The sequence below is a fragment of the Diabrotica virgifera genome, chromosome 6 (assembly GCF_917563875.1).
Source record: "Diabrotica virgifera virgifera chromosome 6, PGI_DIABVI_V3a".
Taxonomy (NCBI): domain Eukaryota; kingdom Metazoa; phylum Arthropoda; class Insecta; order Coleoptera; family Chrysomelidae; genus Diabrotica; species Diabrotica virgifera.
In genome coordinates this window covers 253,304,941-253,322,186 of record NC_065448.1, presented here as the reverse complement: position 1 = coordinate 253,322,186, position 17,246 = coordinate 253,304,941, and the positions used below count along the sequence as shown (strand labels likewise).

Sequence of the window (17,246 nt, the reverse complement as noted above, 5' to 3'; positions counted from 1 at the left end):
TTAAGATCAATTCAATAGATTTTGCAAAATAAATTTTGCAATCCAGCTTTTGCAAAAAAAATTCATTTTTTCAAAATGTTACAGGATTGAAAATAAAGCTGGCAGCAAGTTGATTTTTTTTGCATATAGAAGAATACTGTACCTTTCATTTGAAATTAGCAAAATTAAAATCGTTTTACTACCACGGCGTCAGGAATTTTTTTAAATAAACATTAATTTTTGGTGCTACGCGCAGGACAGCGGATACGTTTGCTCTGATTGGACATTTCAATGACCTTTGATAATGATTGATAACTTTTAATTTTTAGTAAACTTCGATATAAATAAATAAATTTGTTTATTGCAAAATAAAAACACATACTCTGTCCTTTGAAATAACACTTTTTAGCAAAAACTTTCTTTGTTCATATATTTTAACTTAGAGAATAAAAGTTTTTATTATTTTTAAACATATGCAATTGTTTAAACAATATTTCACAAACAATAATCAAATTAGTTTGATTTTTGTGGAATTAAAATATTAAAATACAACAAAATGTAGAGTAAGAAAATGATATATTAGATAAATATTGGAAGAAATTTTGGTGGAAATCAACTTGTGTGAATCGAACACCGCTGTCCTGTGTAGCACCCAAAAATTAATGTTTATTTAAAAAAATTCCTGACGCCGTGATAAATAATCGATTTTAATTTTGCAAATTGTAAATAAAAGGTACAGTATTCTTCTATATGTAAAAAATTTTCAACTTGCTATCTGCTTTATTTTTAGTCCTGCAACATTTTGAAAAAATGAATTTTTTTTGCGAAAGCTGGATTGCAAAATTTTATTTGTAAAATCTATTCATTCGATCTTAATGAAATTGACAGTATTGTTTAACTATATCATAAAGTTTTTCTGGGTAAAATATGAAGCTCCTAAGTGTAGCATAAATGGTTGAAAAACGTAAAATGCGAATACTTGTTTTTTTATGGTTTTTTTCGCAATTATTGCTATTTTGCAACAAGGGAGACAACTTTTACAATTTTTAACCAATCCTGTATTGTAGTAAATTTAATTACGCAACTTTTATGTCAGTGCAACTTTTCTCGGAATAAGTTATAATAAAAAAACGAAAAAAAAATCGAATTTTTCCTTAATTTTTTGACATTTTGATTATTTAAACAATGTTCCGGACCTTTTCGAGTGGGAGGATAACTCAATTATTATTATATGAGTTAATTTCAAGCAATTTCTGCAAAAAAATATAAGTCACCTCTCAACGTCCATCTCAAAACAGATGCGCCCTGGACTATATATTTCTACGATAGTTTGTACATCTAAAATATTTAACTCTGTCTTTTTTTTCAGATTTTCCCGACTTGCCTTTAGTATCCGAGTTAAAACTCTCTTACGACTATCGAACAACGCACAAGAGCGACGTCCTCGACTCCATATCGAACTCGTACGAAGGTACCAAGAAAATTCTGGCGGACTCCGAACCTCGCGGCCCTTTCTACATTCCACACAGTATTAAAATTGATTTCGAAAGACAGTTGCCGAACGAAAACTCTAACAGGGACTCTAGCACGGATTTACCTCATCCCACTTTGGACATCGGCATAGAGCGGGAGGAGCTGGATCACGTGATTTCGAAGAGGGAGGCGGAAATTGAACCGATGATGGTGAACGTTAGTTTGTTGCATTATCTGGATACCGGGAGATGGTTCTTGTCGGTGAGTGACTGGATTTTTATAGATGGCTTTATTGGGGAGAAGGGCTTTTTTCGATTAACTTAAGGGCTATGTTTGTCTCTCTTAGTTTGTTTTGGATTAAAAGATCCATTTTATGAGCTAGTCTAAAACATTTTTCGTGGGTACAGTACGATATCAAGTTGAATATTTCCTGGGGGAAATATAAAATGCTTAAATATAATTGGTTTTGTCAAATAACAAAATAGAGGTCCCAGTCCTTATAGCATATTTTTTTAATAGGATAAAAAATTGTATTGATAGCGATCAAATCTACCACGTTATTAGTTGCTCCGAAATAATAGTCTTTTTAAATGGTAAAAACAAATCATAATTTCATATTTTATACCTCTACTACAAACTAAAGTGCATCAGTTAGTGCTGACAATATTATCTCAAGCGAGTAGCACTTATTTTCGTAATATTTTTGTAACAACCACAAAATAACCTTTAAATATTACCTACGGAAAGAGATATAATAACAAAAATTCCACTTGGGTCTTGACTAGAGATTTAAAATAGAAGGCATACGATACGGTACCTTTGAAAATACTATTTCAAACATTGACGAAAGTAGGTATCAGTAGAGAATATGTCGATGATATCGCAAATATATAAAAAATGCAAGAAGTGTCGTTAAAGAAGGAAATTTTATATCTGAATCATTTCCAATAGCAAAGGGGCTTAAACAAGGATGTTGTCTGTCTCCGATCTTATTTAAAATATATATTCAATCATCGGTAGAGCAGTGGAGGGAACAAGTATCCGGAATGGGAATAAACATAGGCGGTGGTAAATGTCTAACAACTTTGTTTTCCGCATATGATCAGGTAGTCGTAGCGAATGATGAGGAAGATATGGACTACATGTTTAGAAAACTAAAGAAAGATGAAGTAAAGAAACACAGACTTACTCACAATCATTTAATAATACTTCGACGACCGGTTGCGATCTCTACAATATTCACATCATCTTCAGGTCGGCGTTACAAGTAGTTAAATGCTACAATTAAAGAAAGCCAGAGTTAGAACATTGTCTGGTCGTACCAAAATGCAAATAGAAAGCCCAAAAATTTTGAAAGGTATGTAACTGTTGACATTTCAGAGCAACAAGCTGGTACATACGTATGCACACATATGAGAAACAGGTACTCATAAGCACGCATACGCACATAGATGTATGCGGTTTATGACTATTTTTGTTAAATTAAGTTAAATTTTAAAATTATTAAAAATTTCCAAAAAAACTAAAAAACTATATAATTTTGATCTACTTACATGCCGTTACAAGGGATGATTTGTAAGTTCATCGATAGCATGTTTAAACGTCCAGATTATGCTAATAGGATAGCTAGGTGAGGGACTGGGTAAGCGGACATGCTTCGTAGGTCAAAACACAGTGACTTGGAATGGATCCTGAAGGCAGAATCTGAAATTCAGACTTTCTCACAGATCTTACTGTGAGTAAGTCTGTGTTTCTTTACTTCATTTAAAATGAACTCACATATGCAACCCATTCAACAACCAAAGAAAGAATATGAAAAATGGGGCCTCAATATGAATATGTCAAAGGCAGAATATAATAGGTGATGATGAAGAAGTTCCAGAGTTAGAAATTAGAACCACAAAAACATGTAACGAATAGAAATATCTCGGATCTATAATATCCAAGAAGGCACTACCAAAAGGAACATTGAAAACAGAACGCACCAGGGCAAAAAAGCAGTAAACATTCTAAGCTCTCTACTATGGTCTAAATATATAAGACAAAAAGCGAAATTGTCAATCTATCGTACCTTGGTAGAGCCTATTATGACTTGTGGAGTAGAAATTTGTCAGATCACAAAAAAACATAGAAAAAGAATAGAAGTAGTAGAAATGGATTATTTAAGGCGAGCGTGTGGTATATCTAAAAAAGATCACATCAGGAATGAAGATATTAGAAGGACAAATACTGTATATTCCAGTGTAGATAGAATTGAAACGAGACAACTAGTAAGTGTGGTATGGGTACGTGAAACGAATGAATGAAGACAGATGCTCAAAGAAAGCTTAGATCCTACAATAAAGAAGAAGAAAGGGAAGGCCTTCAGTTGCCTAGGAAGGAAATGTACGGCACACAATGAGAGATAGAGCCATCAAAGAAGACGAATGGATAGACAGAAAACGATGGCGATCGAAATGCGAGAAGCGGTAGAGGCTGTAGGAACCTCGCTAATTTATGTCATATGTCACTTATTACAAAATAATTTTGTTCATTCTTACCCCAACTGACGTAGATATTTAACTAGCAGGCTTACCTGAAAAAGAAAAAGATTGATAAATGCAGTAATCAAATCAACACATATATGTAAATTTGATTAATATCGGTGTAAATTGATATAAATAAATCAGAGATTATAAGAGAGAGAATAAAAGAGATTTTGTGAATCGACAGTTCATAAATCTTTCTCCACGTATTAAGGCATCGACTTACTCTTATGTTATACAGATAATAAATAACATTGCAACAATTTGTTCAGTGATACCAAAGTATATAGTTACCCTTAGCGACTTACAACTGCAATATTGAAAACAGTTAAACCCAGTTCACGCTGGGTTAAGCTGTTTTCAATAGCGACTAGACTAATAATATTTATGAATATGACAGTTTTCTTCTTCTTCTTCTTCGTCTAGCCATTCACGTCCACATCTGAACATAAGCCTCTTCAAGTCTTCCTTTCAATTGTTTTTTGATGTACCCTACTTGTAGCCAATTTTTCCCGGCAGTTCGTTTCTGAAACGAACTGATGACAGTTTTATGCACTTCAAAATTATGATTTTCATAAATTGTAATTACAATGTACGCCGTTATTATTCATAATTCAGAGCTGGCTCAATGATATGAAATGATTGGGTTGTGTAATCAAAAGTGTAACTTCGAGACGACTCTATTCATGTAATTTTTATTGCATTTGAGTAATATTACATTTTCCATAAGATGTGTGCGCTTTTTTCTTTTATTAATAAAAACTAATAAAATCGTGTCTTTTTTAACAGCTATGTCTGTTTTTATACTTTTTGTTCAATTTTATATACAAATAAATTTCAAGTTTCTTTTTACCCCAATTAAAAAAATAATGCCCTTGTTAAACACAATTCACTGCGACAACATAGTTCACCTCAATAACATAAAATTACAACTCAACTTAACTTTTCCCCTGTTATCTTAGCCCGAAGTACGCTAAAGAATTCATACAGGTAGCATCCTCATCTCATGTAGATGTAACCCTCACACAACCCTTCTTTACTAAAACGCAATTACCAGCATTCCACTAGCGTGTTTTCTGTTATCCCTACAGCTATTGCAACCAAAGCACGCTTTACAATGTAGTTAAATAGCCGTTGACGAGATAATCTTTGAGAACATTTGGGACGACACAAAATTTCGACTCTATTCGAAATTTCATTTCAAATTCGAGCTCTAAACTTTTAATTTAAAATAATTTTTTTAGACCAACAGTAATTGTATATAAAATCAAATTAGATCGTCCGAGATGAAAATAATAACAGTGTATTATTCAACGAGCATGTAATGATGGCTATTACTCACGATGATGAAGTTTGCGACACGAGCCGTAGGCGAGTGTCGTAATTCATCAGAGTGAGTAATAGCCATTACATGCGAGTAGAATACTATACTTTTTCTACGACCTTTTTTTATTTTAATTAGTAAAAAATTTAATTATCAACTATTCGAGATTTGAATTATAATACTTTACAAGAATACCTAAATGCTACTTACCCCTAGTACGTGAATGAATAATTGGTTGCCTACTATTACCAAATTATTATTTATTGTAAAAATACTACTGGAAATAGGAAATATAAGTTCTATTCGTTTCCGAAAAATTATAAGCTTAAATTTGTACCTACTGTCAATTAATCTAATAAACAGGAAATGGCTGTTGTTGGTGGACGTATTTCAATAGTTTTTTTTTATTTATTAATGGCTTTGACATAGCCAATTAGCCAGATTTCAATAGTTATAATGTATATTAACATTTAACTATATATAATATAATAATATAACTATACATAATATGTTATAACGTATTGAACACAATATAACTTGAAAAATAAACACAATATTAGTTATAAATTCCAATTTACATAAACAAAATGAGCTAATGTCACTGTCACTAAAATAAATGATAAACGTCAAAATTTTTAGTAAACAAGATATAAACGTAAAAAATATACTGACATTGTTACAGTTAAAATTCCTTTAACAATTTTTCGAAGTTAATTATTGATATAAATTACAATCATTATTGTATTAAATAATTTTACATTTTAAGAAAAAAAATTTTACATTTTAAGAAAATGTTTAACAAAGGATACTATCATAAATATATATAAAGCCCTAGTCGAATCTATCCTAACATATGGAATATGTACCTGGGGTGCAGGTTATTCTAACGTTCTATCCCCCTTAATAATAACACAAAAAACAATTTTAAAAATCATTTTATTTAAAAAGAAATGTTTTTCTTCAGAAGATTTGTTTATAGAAGCAAATGTAATGCAGATTTTTCAACTTTATATTAAAACCATTGTCAGACTCTATTGTAATAATAAGTTACCAAAACCCAGCTCAAACCATCAATTTCTAACTAGATTTACTACTAATAATATGTTAACGACTACTACACCAATATATTGCACGGCTGTTCAAAAAAGCTTACTCTTCACAGCTCCAAAAATATTTAACTCTTTACCTCAAGAATTTAAAAATAAAAAATTTATTAAGATAAAGAAATCACTTTCTAGCTGGATAAAAAATATAAAAATAAATAACATATTCTAGTAATAATGTAAAACTTTATAGAACATAGACATAGTCTTTTGTAAATCTTTATTAGGTTAAGTGAATTTTCTCTTGTTTTCTTAATAATCAGTTACCTCCATTAGATTAATTTTATTGATTATAATAAATAGAATAAGTACACACACAAACAATATGTTCATCGTGTACTTAGCATCTAAGTTTTTGCATGTAAACTGATTTTTTCTTGAAATAAAATTATTTTTTTTTTTTTTTTAAATAAACAACTTTAAGTAATTTTATTTGCAGTTTATATACGATTAATATTAAAAGTGGCATGCGTCACTTGAATCTAACTTCAGCCCGTGAGTAATGACCCGTGAGTAACTTCAGCCCGTGAGTAATGAATTATTACTCACGGGTACAGTAATGGGTGCTATTATCTATGAAAAATAGCGAATAATAAGCATGTTATTAAACGGTCGTAGAAAAAATATATTAATTCATGAAAAGGATGTCAAAGAAAAATGGAAAAAGTACTTTGACAGTCTATTAAATGAAGAATTTTATAGAAAACCTGTTGAGTTAATTGAGAGAATAAGAGCAATGTTTACCAAAATAACAAATGAGGAAGTGGTTCAAGCACTTCAAAAGGACCAGATGATACTCCTTGGGAAGTCAGGAGAGCAATAGGACAGAAAGGAACAAGTTAGCTGACAGGTTTATTTAGTACAATCATGGAGATTCGACAAATGCCAGACGAATGGAGAAGCAGTAGATTAATCATCATCATCAGTAGCTCGACAACCCTTTTTGGGTCCTGGCTTGTTCTAGGATTTTCCGCCATTCTGTTCTCTTCCTTGCTTTGTTCTTCCAGTGGGTAATCTCAAGTGTTTTCAGATCTTGTTCCACTTGTTCCATGTATCTAAGTTTGGGTCTTCCCTTTGACCTTCTCCCTACTGGTGCTTGCCTCATTATATGTTTTGGTGTTTCGGTCTCCAACATCCGTTCAACATAGCCCATCCAGCGCAGACGTCCGATTTTTATGGATGTTATGACGTCGGGTTCGTTGTATGCTGCGTATAGTTCAAAATTATATCTTCTGCGCCATACGTCATTTTATTTCACCCCCTCAACCCCTAATATGTGTCTGAGGATTTTTCGTTCAAACGTACCTAATAAGTTCTCATCGCCTTTCGGCAGTGTCCATGCCTCTGATCCATATCTAAGCACCGGTTTTATCAGGGTTTTGTATATTTTGCATTTGGTTTTTCTCGTGATGGTGGGGAGTAGATTAATACCTATTTAAAAAATCGAGGGAGATATACAACAATGTACAGCCTACAGAGCCAGCTTCTTCTTTTTTCTCATAATCATTAGTGCCCTTCAGGGCGTCGGATACTACAGAGCCATAAAAGTACTTAAAGTCATAACATGAAAATGTGGGAAATAGTAATTTATAGACGGATACGTGAAGAAATCGAAATAGCCGATAATCAATGTGGCTTTATGCATGGCCGATCAGCCACAGATGCAATTTTCATTATAAGGGAGTTGATGGAAAAGTGCAGGAATGTAGAAACAAACGGTAGTGTCTAAATAAGAAAGGACTCCCAGTAAATATGTAAAGATTGTGAGAAATACGTATGAGGGAGTAAAAACTAGTGATAGAAGAGGTGTGGGAGAGACTGATAAATTCCGTGTGAAAGTAAGATAGTATCAAAACCGGGTGATTAGTCCCTAGTTATTCTTCCTTAAGCTACAGGCTAATATTCCCTGGTGCTTAATATATGCTTATGATGTGGTGTTGGTGGAAATACTGAAGGCGTATTAGAACTAAAACTGGAACAGTGGAGACATGCTTTTGAAGAAAACGGTTTAAAACTGTGTCTTTGGATGATGGAATGATTGTGGAAAGGGAGAGTTTTAAATACCTATGATCGGTATTACCGTTGATTGAGGTAGATTGAGGTATTACAGAGTAATGAGGGAATAGACCAAGATGCATGCAATAGAATTAGGTTTGGATGGATCGCTTACTTCCAATGAAAATGTTCTCCAAATGATAAATTCAGAACGTCTGCTCATAATCATCATAAAGAGGAGAAAAACAGAATACTCCGGTCATATAATTAGACAATTAGACAAAGTAATATTAGACAATGGTGTGGTTCCACGGTAGAAAAATTATTTCGCGCAGCAGCCGATAGAACATGTTGATGGCCAACGTCTAAATATGGACACAGCACTTGAAAAAGATGAACAAGGATGAAATGGATCGAACCGAGTAATGTGTTGTGTGATATAAAAATTACAATGAAGTTGAAGGGAAAATTCTATAAAACAGTCATAAGACCGGCTATGAAGTACGAAACTGAATGTTGGACAGTTAAAAAGAAAGAGGAACAACGAATGCATATGGTGGAAATGAGAATGCTTAGATGGATGAGTGGAGAAACAAAAAAGGATCAAATTAGAAATGAGCATATTAGAGAAATTCAAGGTTAGCACCAATTGATGCCAAAAATAAAAAGCATGGTTAAAATGTTTTGATCTTGTTCAACGTTGAGAAATTAATCACCCAATACTAAGAAATGCTGAACTGTGGATTCCTGTAAGAAGAACCAAAGAAAATCTGAAAGAGACGCTTAGTGGAAATACAACAACTTCCTCAAAGAAAAGAAGCTCACTCAGAATACTAAATAGAAAATTTACAGAGCAGCAATTAGACTTTCAGTCACATATGGTGCTGAAGTAATGTGCCTGGCACAGAAAGATGAAGAAAGATTGAGGATCCTAGAAAGAAAAATAATTCGGGTAATAGCAGGCCCACTAAACTTAGGTAATAAGGAATTTAGAAAACGGTTGAACCACGAAGTAAGAGAACTTTTGAAAAGTGAAGACATCGTCAATTTTATTAAGGCACAGAGAATTAGATGCATGTCACGTAGACAGGAGAAATCCAGAAGCAGTTATCAAGAAAATTACCAAATGGAGACCAGTATCAGACATACCACGAGGAAGGCCCAAAACGAGATGAGAGAACCAGATAGGCGAGGACCTTAAGAGTTAGATAATGGGTAGTATAATGGTTAGATAAAATTGTAGAAGATGCCAAGTCACGCAACCAATAATTATTGTAAAACCAAAATGTTATGCGGACGTTGCAGACTGATTTCCTCGCGAAAAATATATCGTAAGAGCCCAAAGAGGGCGACAATCACTCCGCCAGGAGTGTAGATGCCATGATGGTGTATTAGTAGACTAGCTATACTATAGTAACAAACTGTTACAAACAAAATAAAACCTCACAATAAAACACTGAAAAACGTTTGTTTTTCTATACTTCCACAAAATTTATTACAACTATGTTATCAATTATTTAAAATAAAACCTGTTAACATATTAATTGTTCATAACCTCTACATTACAGTTATACTCAAGTTATTTTTATTTGAGCAAAACCAATCGATTCCGTTAATATTGTTTCATAAATTTTTATATGATGCTTTGATATATATTTACTACCTAAAGAACCAAAAAATGGTTTATAGCACGTTCATATATTTACATTTATTTTTAACACCTCGTTTCCAGCGCGTTCGGTTATTACACACGTTCAGTTTCTGATATAACATCCCCGAGCAGTCATACTTTTTCAACTTTTATGGATTTCGTATATGCACTTTTTATTATTCTGCTATGGATAATATTATTATGATAGGTAGCTTTTTCGTCTGCAAAACGCATTATTCGAAATGTGAGAGTAATAATACGAACTTTATAGATGCTTGTCTGAAATGTCTATTCATTTACAAGGTTCTGAAACTGTTTTCTAGTGCCATGTTTAATTTAGTATTATGTTGATACGGGATTGAGCCAAAATTATTGATGTAATAAACTACGTTTTTAATTAACTACCGTTTGACGTTTCGATTTCCACTATATAAATCAAAAAAGAAAAAGGAAATTTGTGAAAATTTTGGGAAAGATTTTATAACCTGATTTTATAGTTAAGTATTCCTTTTTAAACAAAAAATTTTCTCCGGATATTCTGGACCATAGCAATGTGTAGTTTCAAAATTATGTTAGTGCCCTTGCGGTAGCAAATTCTGACTGTTTTTGTGTTCGTTTGTTGTAGCAATAGTATTTCCAGAAAAGTATTAACTACTGGAATCAACCTACACATTCTAAATTTTTAGTCATCCCTAAAAGGTCTCATGACGCAACTCACCAACTAAAAAACTGAGAGCCGTACGCCTAAGTACGATTGAGTGTTTGCTCTATCTACCTTCTATTAAGCCCCATATCGACCCGCAACCCCTTCTTCTGAGCAAGCATCACAATTGTTACGTTGTGTTCATTTGCTGGTGTAGTATGTATCGTAGATACGATTGGAAATTGGATTTGATTTTTAAATAATTATTTTCTTTAATATTTCATCAACAATAATTTTCTTCTATTTTTTTTACCTGTTTTCTTCGTTAAAAACTCGTTGGCGCCCTCTTTTATTATCCTCTTTTATTACCCTCTTTTATTATCCTCTTTTATTACCTTCTTTTATTATCTTCTGTTTACTATATCTCTTTTCATTTAAATCATCGATTGAACATACTGAGCGTACTCCGTACATTCTTACTCTGTAAGTAACTGTCTTTCAATACGGAACATGCCTGCTACTTCGTAGTACTTGGTCGTCATTTCAAATGTCGTTTTAATGACAGTGACAACCCCCATATTTCATTCTCAAAATAGTGGTGGAAATGTCATAAAAGGCAAAGAAACTTCAAAAATAAATCATTTTTATTCAAATCATCTTTCTCTTGGGTTTTTTGGATAAGATCACCGTCCTCCCTCTGGGAGCTTCAAAAAAGCCTATCGCCGGCGATGACACTAAGGCTGACAACAATGGGACCATGAAATCTAGGCTGCAACAACTACCACCTTTACCTGCAGGGACCTAGGGCCACAACATCTGCCCAGGGCTACAAGAAGTCTACAGCAGTACCATTCAACTTCAAGAAGTTACCATCAGCTACCAAAAGCCATAAGTGTATTCCAGAATTGTTAGTTTTTGGCAAGAATTTGAATATATTTGTTAATGCAATTTACTAAGTCATATTTTTATAATATCTTTATGAACAATAAACATGATTAGTTAAATATTATTGTTTTGTTTGCACCATTCTGGAATTTCATTGTTCATGTTTTTGATTAGGACAAGGTGGACTCACAACTTGGGAGATTAAGCTAGTCTAGGGTAGACGATAGCTAGCATAGTTGACTGAAATATTATTCTCGAATATTATTTCAATTATCTGAGGTAGTTTATCGCGTTTTTAATTTTTGTCTGTGGTTGTATTGTGTGGTACATATGTATTGGGTATCAGGTTTTCGATAGTCTGCTTTGCATTCGTTTCTTGTTGGTATATTCTTGTTATTGACTTTCTCTTTTAGTAGAAATAACCAAAGCATGCTGCATTCTGCTGATGGTAGATGTTTTCTGATCTGTAAATGTTTGCTACACATTTTTCTTCTTTGAGTAGGCTGAGGGCTGTTTCTTTGACTTCTCTCTTTTTCATGTCTGTTTCTTTCTGGGATTTCTCGGAGTCTCTGTTCGTTATGTGCATGTCATGCGCGTTAACTCTAATACTTAGTTTGTCTTACAGTTTCTCCAACGTAGAAGTTGTCACATTCACAAGGTATTTTATAGATGCAGTTTCTGCGATCTGAGATGAGGATCGATCTCAGAGTTGTTTTGAATGTTGTTGTGATATTGTACTCGTTTCCTATATTTTTTTTATTTTTCTGATAAGCCCTTTACATATGGTATTGTTGTCATCTTTGAATCCCTTCTTTTTGATGTCTCTGGAATGTTTTTTGTTTTTTTTTAATCTTAAGGAATTCCTTTTCATTTTTAACAACGGGTAGTCATTTTTGTCAAAACCTTTGTTATCAAGTTTTTATTTCCTGTAATGCGTTTTCATTGGAGCATGTGCTTCGAGCTCTATCAGTATGGTGAATTTGATGGATTCTTGTGTATTTTTGATGTCCATCAGAGATGTGTTCAATGTCTCTGGTACATGAGACCAAATGGAGAGCACATCATCTACATAATATCTTCACCATACTATGGGTTGTTTATCTTGTTTGTTTACTGGGTTGTGTTCGAAATGCTTCATGAATATATCAGCTAATAATAAAGATAACGAAGAGCTCATAGTTCTTTGTCAAGTTAAAAAGAAGTATTCTGTACAAAGTGTTATTAGCTCTATGATGGCTGATACTTGCAGTTTGGGTTTTGTTGTCAATATATTGTTCAATAAAAATGTAATTTTCATTACATTTCATGCAATAATTGATGAGAAATAATACACCAAATGTGTATTAATTTTTCATACAGTTTTTTTTTCTTTTAAGCTAAGCTTACATTGTCGTGTACATATGTCTGTTAAAATTCGATTAAGAACATGCTAGTTGGATTTACGTTCACTTATGGTAATTGAAAATTGTATCGGAGCAAGTGTGGTATATTAAAAAGTAATTAATAGGTTCATTGACTCGTACATTTGATATAGGTAGATAAATTAGAAAACCAAGGCTAATACAATTTAAAAACCTACCTGGGTGAAAGTGTTTCTTAGTATTTCTTTCCTTTTTTGTCCTTTAGAGACATTGTTCAAATAATTTCTACTAGGTCATTTGCGTCGATTGATATATGATTTCACTAATTTTCAGCCATTTTTGCAAAACTTCTGATAGTAACTTTTTAACCCGAAATGACATCAAAACCGGAATTAAATATTCGAGCTCGACTTAATATATCACATGTATTATTTCGGTGACTATAATGTGTCACTTTCGATTACACCATTTTAACCGGAAGTGATATAAAAACCGGATATAATATATAGGTATGGTTTGTTCAACGGTAAATGGTTGAGTTCAATTAGTGCGGTCGTAAATATTATTAAATTTATCTGACCTGGCCCATTGTTAAGACCCACCCGGAGCGATAAGCCACCGAGGTAGACAGAGTTGGTCTTTTGCAATTAACACTGACTAGACGGTACTCCCATAATAAAGCCTGAAATAAATTTTACCTGAAACCAGGCCTTTTATACTATTATCGGTTAATCCAGGATGTTTATAGTGGTAACTAATTGAACTCAAACCATTTACTGTTAAACATACCATACTTATTATTTTATATTACATATTTATTCTCGTCTTGTTAAGGCGCGTCGAATAAGATATAGCTGGTACTATTTCGGCGAGTTTAAAACAGTTTTTCCGGTTGCAACTCTGGAACCGGAAGTCCGAAGTCTTTCTCACCTTTAATACCATCCTTGGGTTATCAGCTATCATTCGACGGCTTATTTGTTCTTATATCTATTCTAGTAACGCAGGAGTTGTGTTTACGGGCGGACAGACAGACATGAATAACTCATGTCTACGTGAAAGTAATCAGATCCACAGTGATATATGTCAGCGAACCTGGATAATTAACCAGTAAGAAGAAAGGGAGTAGACACTTGGAAAAGAAAAATCTTCAGAAGAAAAATGACGGTAGAAAATATTTGGAGACGAACAAATAAAGAAATAATGATGATCTAAGGAAAAGCAATAATTACGGCAAACATAGTATCCCAAAGAGCTAAATAGAGAAAAAACAGTAAAGCTATCAAAATTGGGTGTGAGAAATTGAAGAGAAAAACTAAATCTTTAGTGTCTGTATTTGGTCACTAGTCCAGTGTATTGTTGATGCAGTACTGATAGTTAAAGTGATTATCCAAGTATATTTGGGACCGTTTTATAAAAATAGATTTTTGTAGTATATCTCCAGAGATTGACTTATAGACGAATAAAAAAAATATATAAATAAATGAAGTCAATAAAACTATAAAATTCAAAATGTTAACCAAAATGCCATATAAATGCTATATTGTAAACAATTACTGAATATGTTTGGAATTTAATCGCAAAATAATAAACGAGGACCTCGTATATTTTTATCCATTACAAAATTCGTGGTAAAGGTAGAAAAGATGAAAAATTCGTGGTATATTTAGCTGGCAGGTTATTATTTTTGGCACTCACCTAAAAAAACAACACATCACAAATCCAAATGTATTTTCCCACTTCACTCAATTTTATCTAAGGTCAAATCACGTAAAATACGCCTGTTGTTGGTGTGTATATGGCTTTTCGATGTTTTCACTTCCACAATAAAATGTTCAGAGGTAAGTATATATCGAAAGTTTGCAGAAAACGTAGACGTAGGTGAAGTGGTTTTATCGAATTACAAACTTCCCTAAGAAATAAGCAAGCAAGAGGTTTTGTTATTAAATTAGGACTTGCCCTTTTAGATACGACCTTCTAATGTCTAATATGTGGTCTAATAGGTGGTTTCAATTACAAAGGATCGCTCCGATTGGGTGTAGAGACTTAAACAAGGACGAGGGTAGAGGGAACATTAAGAAATAACGCGAAGAGGAACACGAAATAGCTTTTATGTATTGGAGATAATTACTGGAATAAAATAATGTAAACTATAATTAAAATACTTTTACATATATAATTATAATTTTATAGAAATAAACCAGTAATAATTATGTCAGGTATTCCTTCAGTCTAAGTCTAACTGAAAATTAAATGAGGCTCTCAAATTGTTTTCTTGTGGCATGTCAAAGTTAATGATTGGCAAATCAATTTTTCGTTACAATATATTTATATTCACCATATATTTCTATTTTTTATAATGTTTTTTGTTTGTTAAATATTATCTGAATATTTATTTTATTTATAGGTTTATAATGATGAGCTTCAACCTCACAGTGTATCACTGATAATATCCGAAGCCGAAGGAGTCAGCACAACCTGCCCCAACGATTGCTCCGGGAGAGGCTCTTGTTATCTAGGCAAATGCGACTGTATCGATGGTTTTCAGGGAATTGACTGCTCTAAAAGTAAGTCGTTTCCTTTTAATATCAAATAAAATTATATACTTCATGAAAATATTTTTGTAATCTGTTAAGAAAAAAAATCTTCATTTTTTATATGTAACCAAACCCCAAAAAATATGTGTTGTACCATTGTACAGTACTATAATTATTATGCAACATTTAAAGTGGCTCATCCATATATTATACTCATGGATCATCATACATCATCCATATATTTTGGTGGCTCGAGCATGTCAAAAGCCTGTGATTTTTTTTCTTCTTTTATGGCCTTTGGTAACTGCGCCAATCTAGCCAGCAACACTTCTTAAAATCAACGCCTAACCAAACCTACCATACACCAAGACAAGCCTGTGATTATACACTTTTTAGTACGAAAACGCTCTATGATGTAGCCCTTTAGGGGATTTTTAAATAAAATATAATCTTTATAAAGAATTTTACTAATAGACCAGGAAGGATATTTTTTTAGGTGGATGTGAGGGGTGGCATTCGGATTTTTGCGGATAAGGTTAGGTGATAACTTCCTTATTAATAATTGACTTATGCTCCTTCTCAAATATACTCGGAACATTAGTAAAAAAAATAAAATATTTAAAAATTTCAAAAAAATTCGGTTTTTTTTTCTAATTTCTTTGCTTATAACTTTAAAACAATTCATTCTGGAACAAAGTTGTATAGGAATAAATCAAAGATAATTAAATTTTCTATCAGATACGATTGGATAAAAATGTCTTAATTTATCACCCTTGTTACAAAATAGCAATAAATATAAAAAACGGGAGCAAAATAAGCCTGTCCTTATTCAATGTTTTTCCATCACTTAAATTACACTTGCAACCTTCCTAATTCGCTTAGAAAATTTTTGTAATGTGCTAAAACCGTTCACCACATTTCATTAAAATTGACTTACTAGATTTTGCATAATAATATTGCAATTTAAATTGCTTTTTTTTAAAAATTAAGATTTTTTAAAACCTTGCACAACAAAAACTAGAGCATACAAAGATTTGTCAATTTTTTTACATATATGGAAGCACTCCACCTATCTAATGCATTTTGCAGAATTGAAATCAGATTATTTAAGCAGCCTCAGCAATGTTTTAAAGTTATAAATAATTATTTGGCTTATAAACAAATTAGTGCTGTGGCCAGGAGGGGGTGCTACGGGCTCCTTTATTTAGATGGACTTACCCAAGTTTTTTTTTTGTATTTTGACCCGTAGAACACGAATTTTTTGGGAAACAGTTGATCCGGATGTCGATAAGATTGTTATAAACAAAGAACTTGAGGAATTACATAGCATCGATTTTTCGCAAAATAAAACATTTTTTTGTATTTCTTGGGTAATTCTAAGCAAAAAATGTTCTTACAAGTTTTTTCGTAGGATGTATATTTATCGAGATAAACGCGGTGGAACATTCAAAAACTCGAAAAATTGCAATTTTTGAACGAGAATAACTTTTGATTAAAAAATAAAATAGCAATTCTGATGACAGCATTTGAAAGTTTAAGTCAAATTATACCGATTTTAATTATTTGCGTTCCTAAAAATTATTTTTTTTTATTATTAAACAAAGCTATTTTTTTATAAGCCAAAAAATTGTTTATAATTTTAAAACATTGCTGAGCCCCTTAAATAATCCGATTTTAATTCTGCAAAGTGTATTAGATAGGTAGAGCACCTCTTTATATGTAAAAAAATTATATACAGCCAACTACAGGGTTTACCCTTTTAAAGTTGTAAAA

General features: G+C 32.4%; 1 protein-coding gene across 2 annotated transcripts in view; it reads left to right on the top strand.

Annotated features, from left to right (window-relative positions):
* LOC114333661 (teneurin-a) overlaps positions 1-17,246 on the top strand; it is a 499,544-nt gene that overhangs the window by 168,426 nt on the left and 313,872 nt on the right. For both annotated transcript variants that reach the window (XM_050653925.1, XM_050653924.1), the window contains exons 6-7: positions 1,349-1,713; positions 15,344-15,503. In XM_050653925.1, the coding sequence (XP_050509882.1) occupies positions 1,349-1,713; positions 15,344-15,503 (525 nt within the window). The remainder of the gene's footprint in view (positions 1-1,348; positions 1,714-15,343; positions 15,504-17,246) is intronic.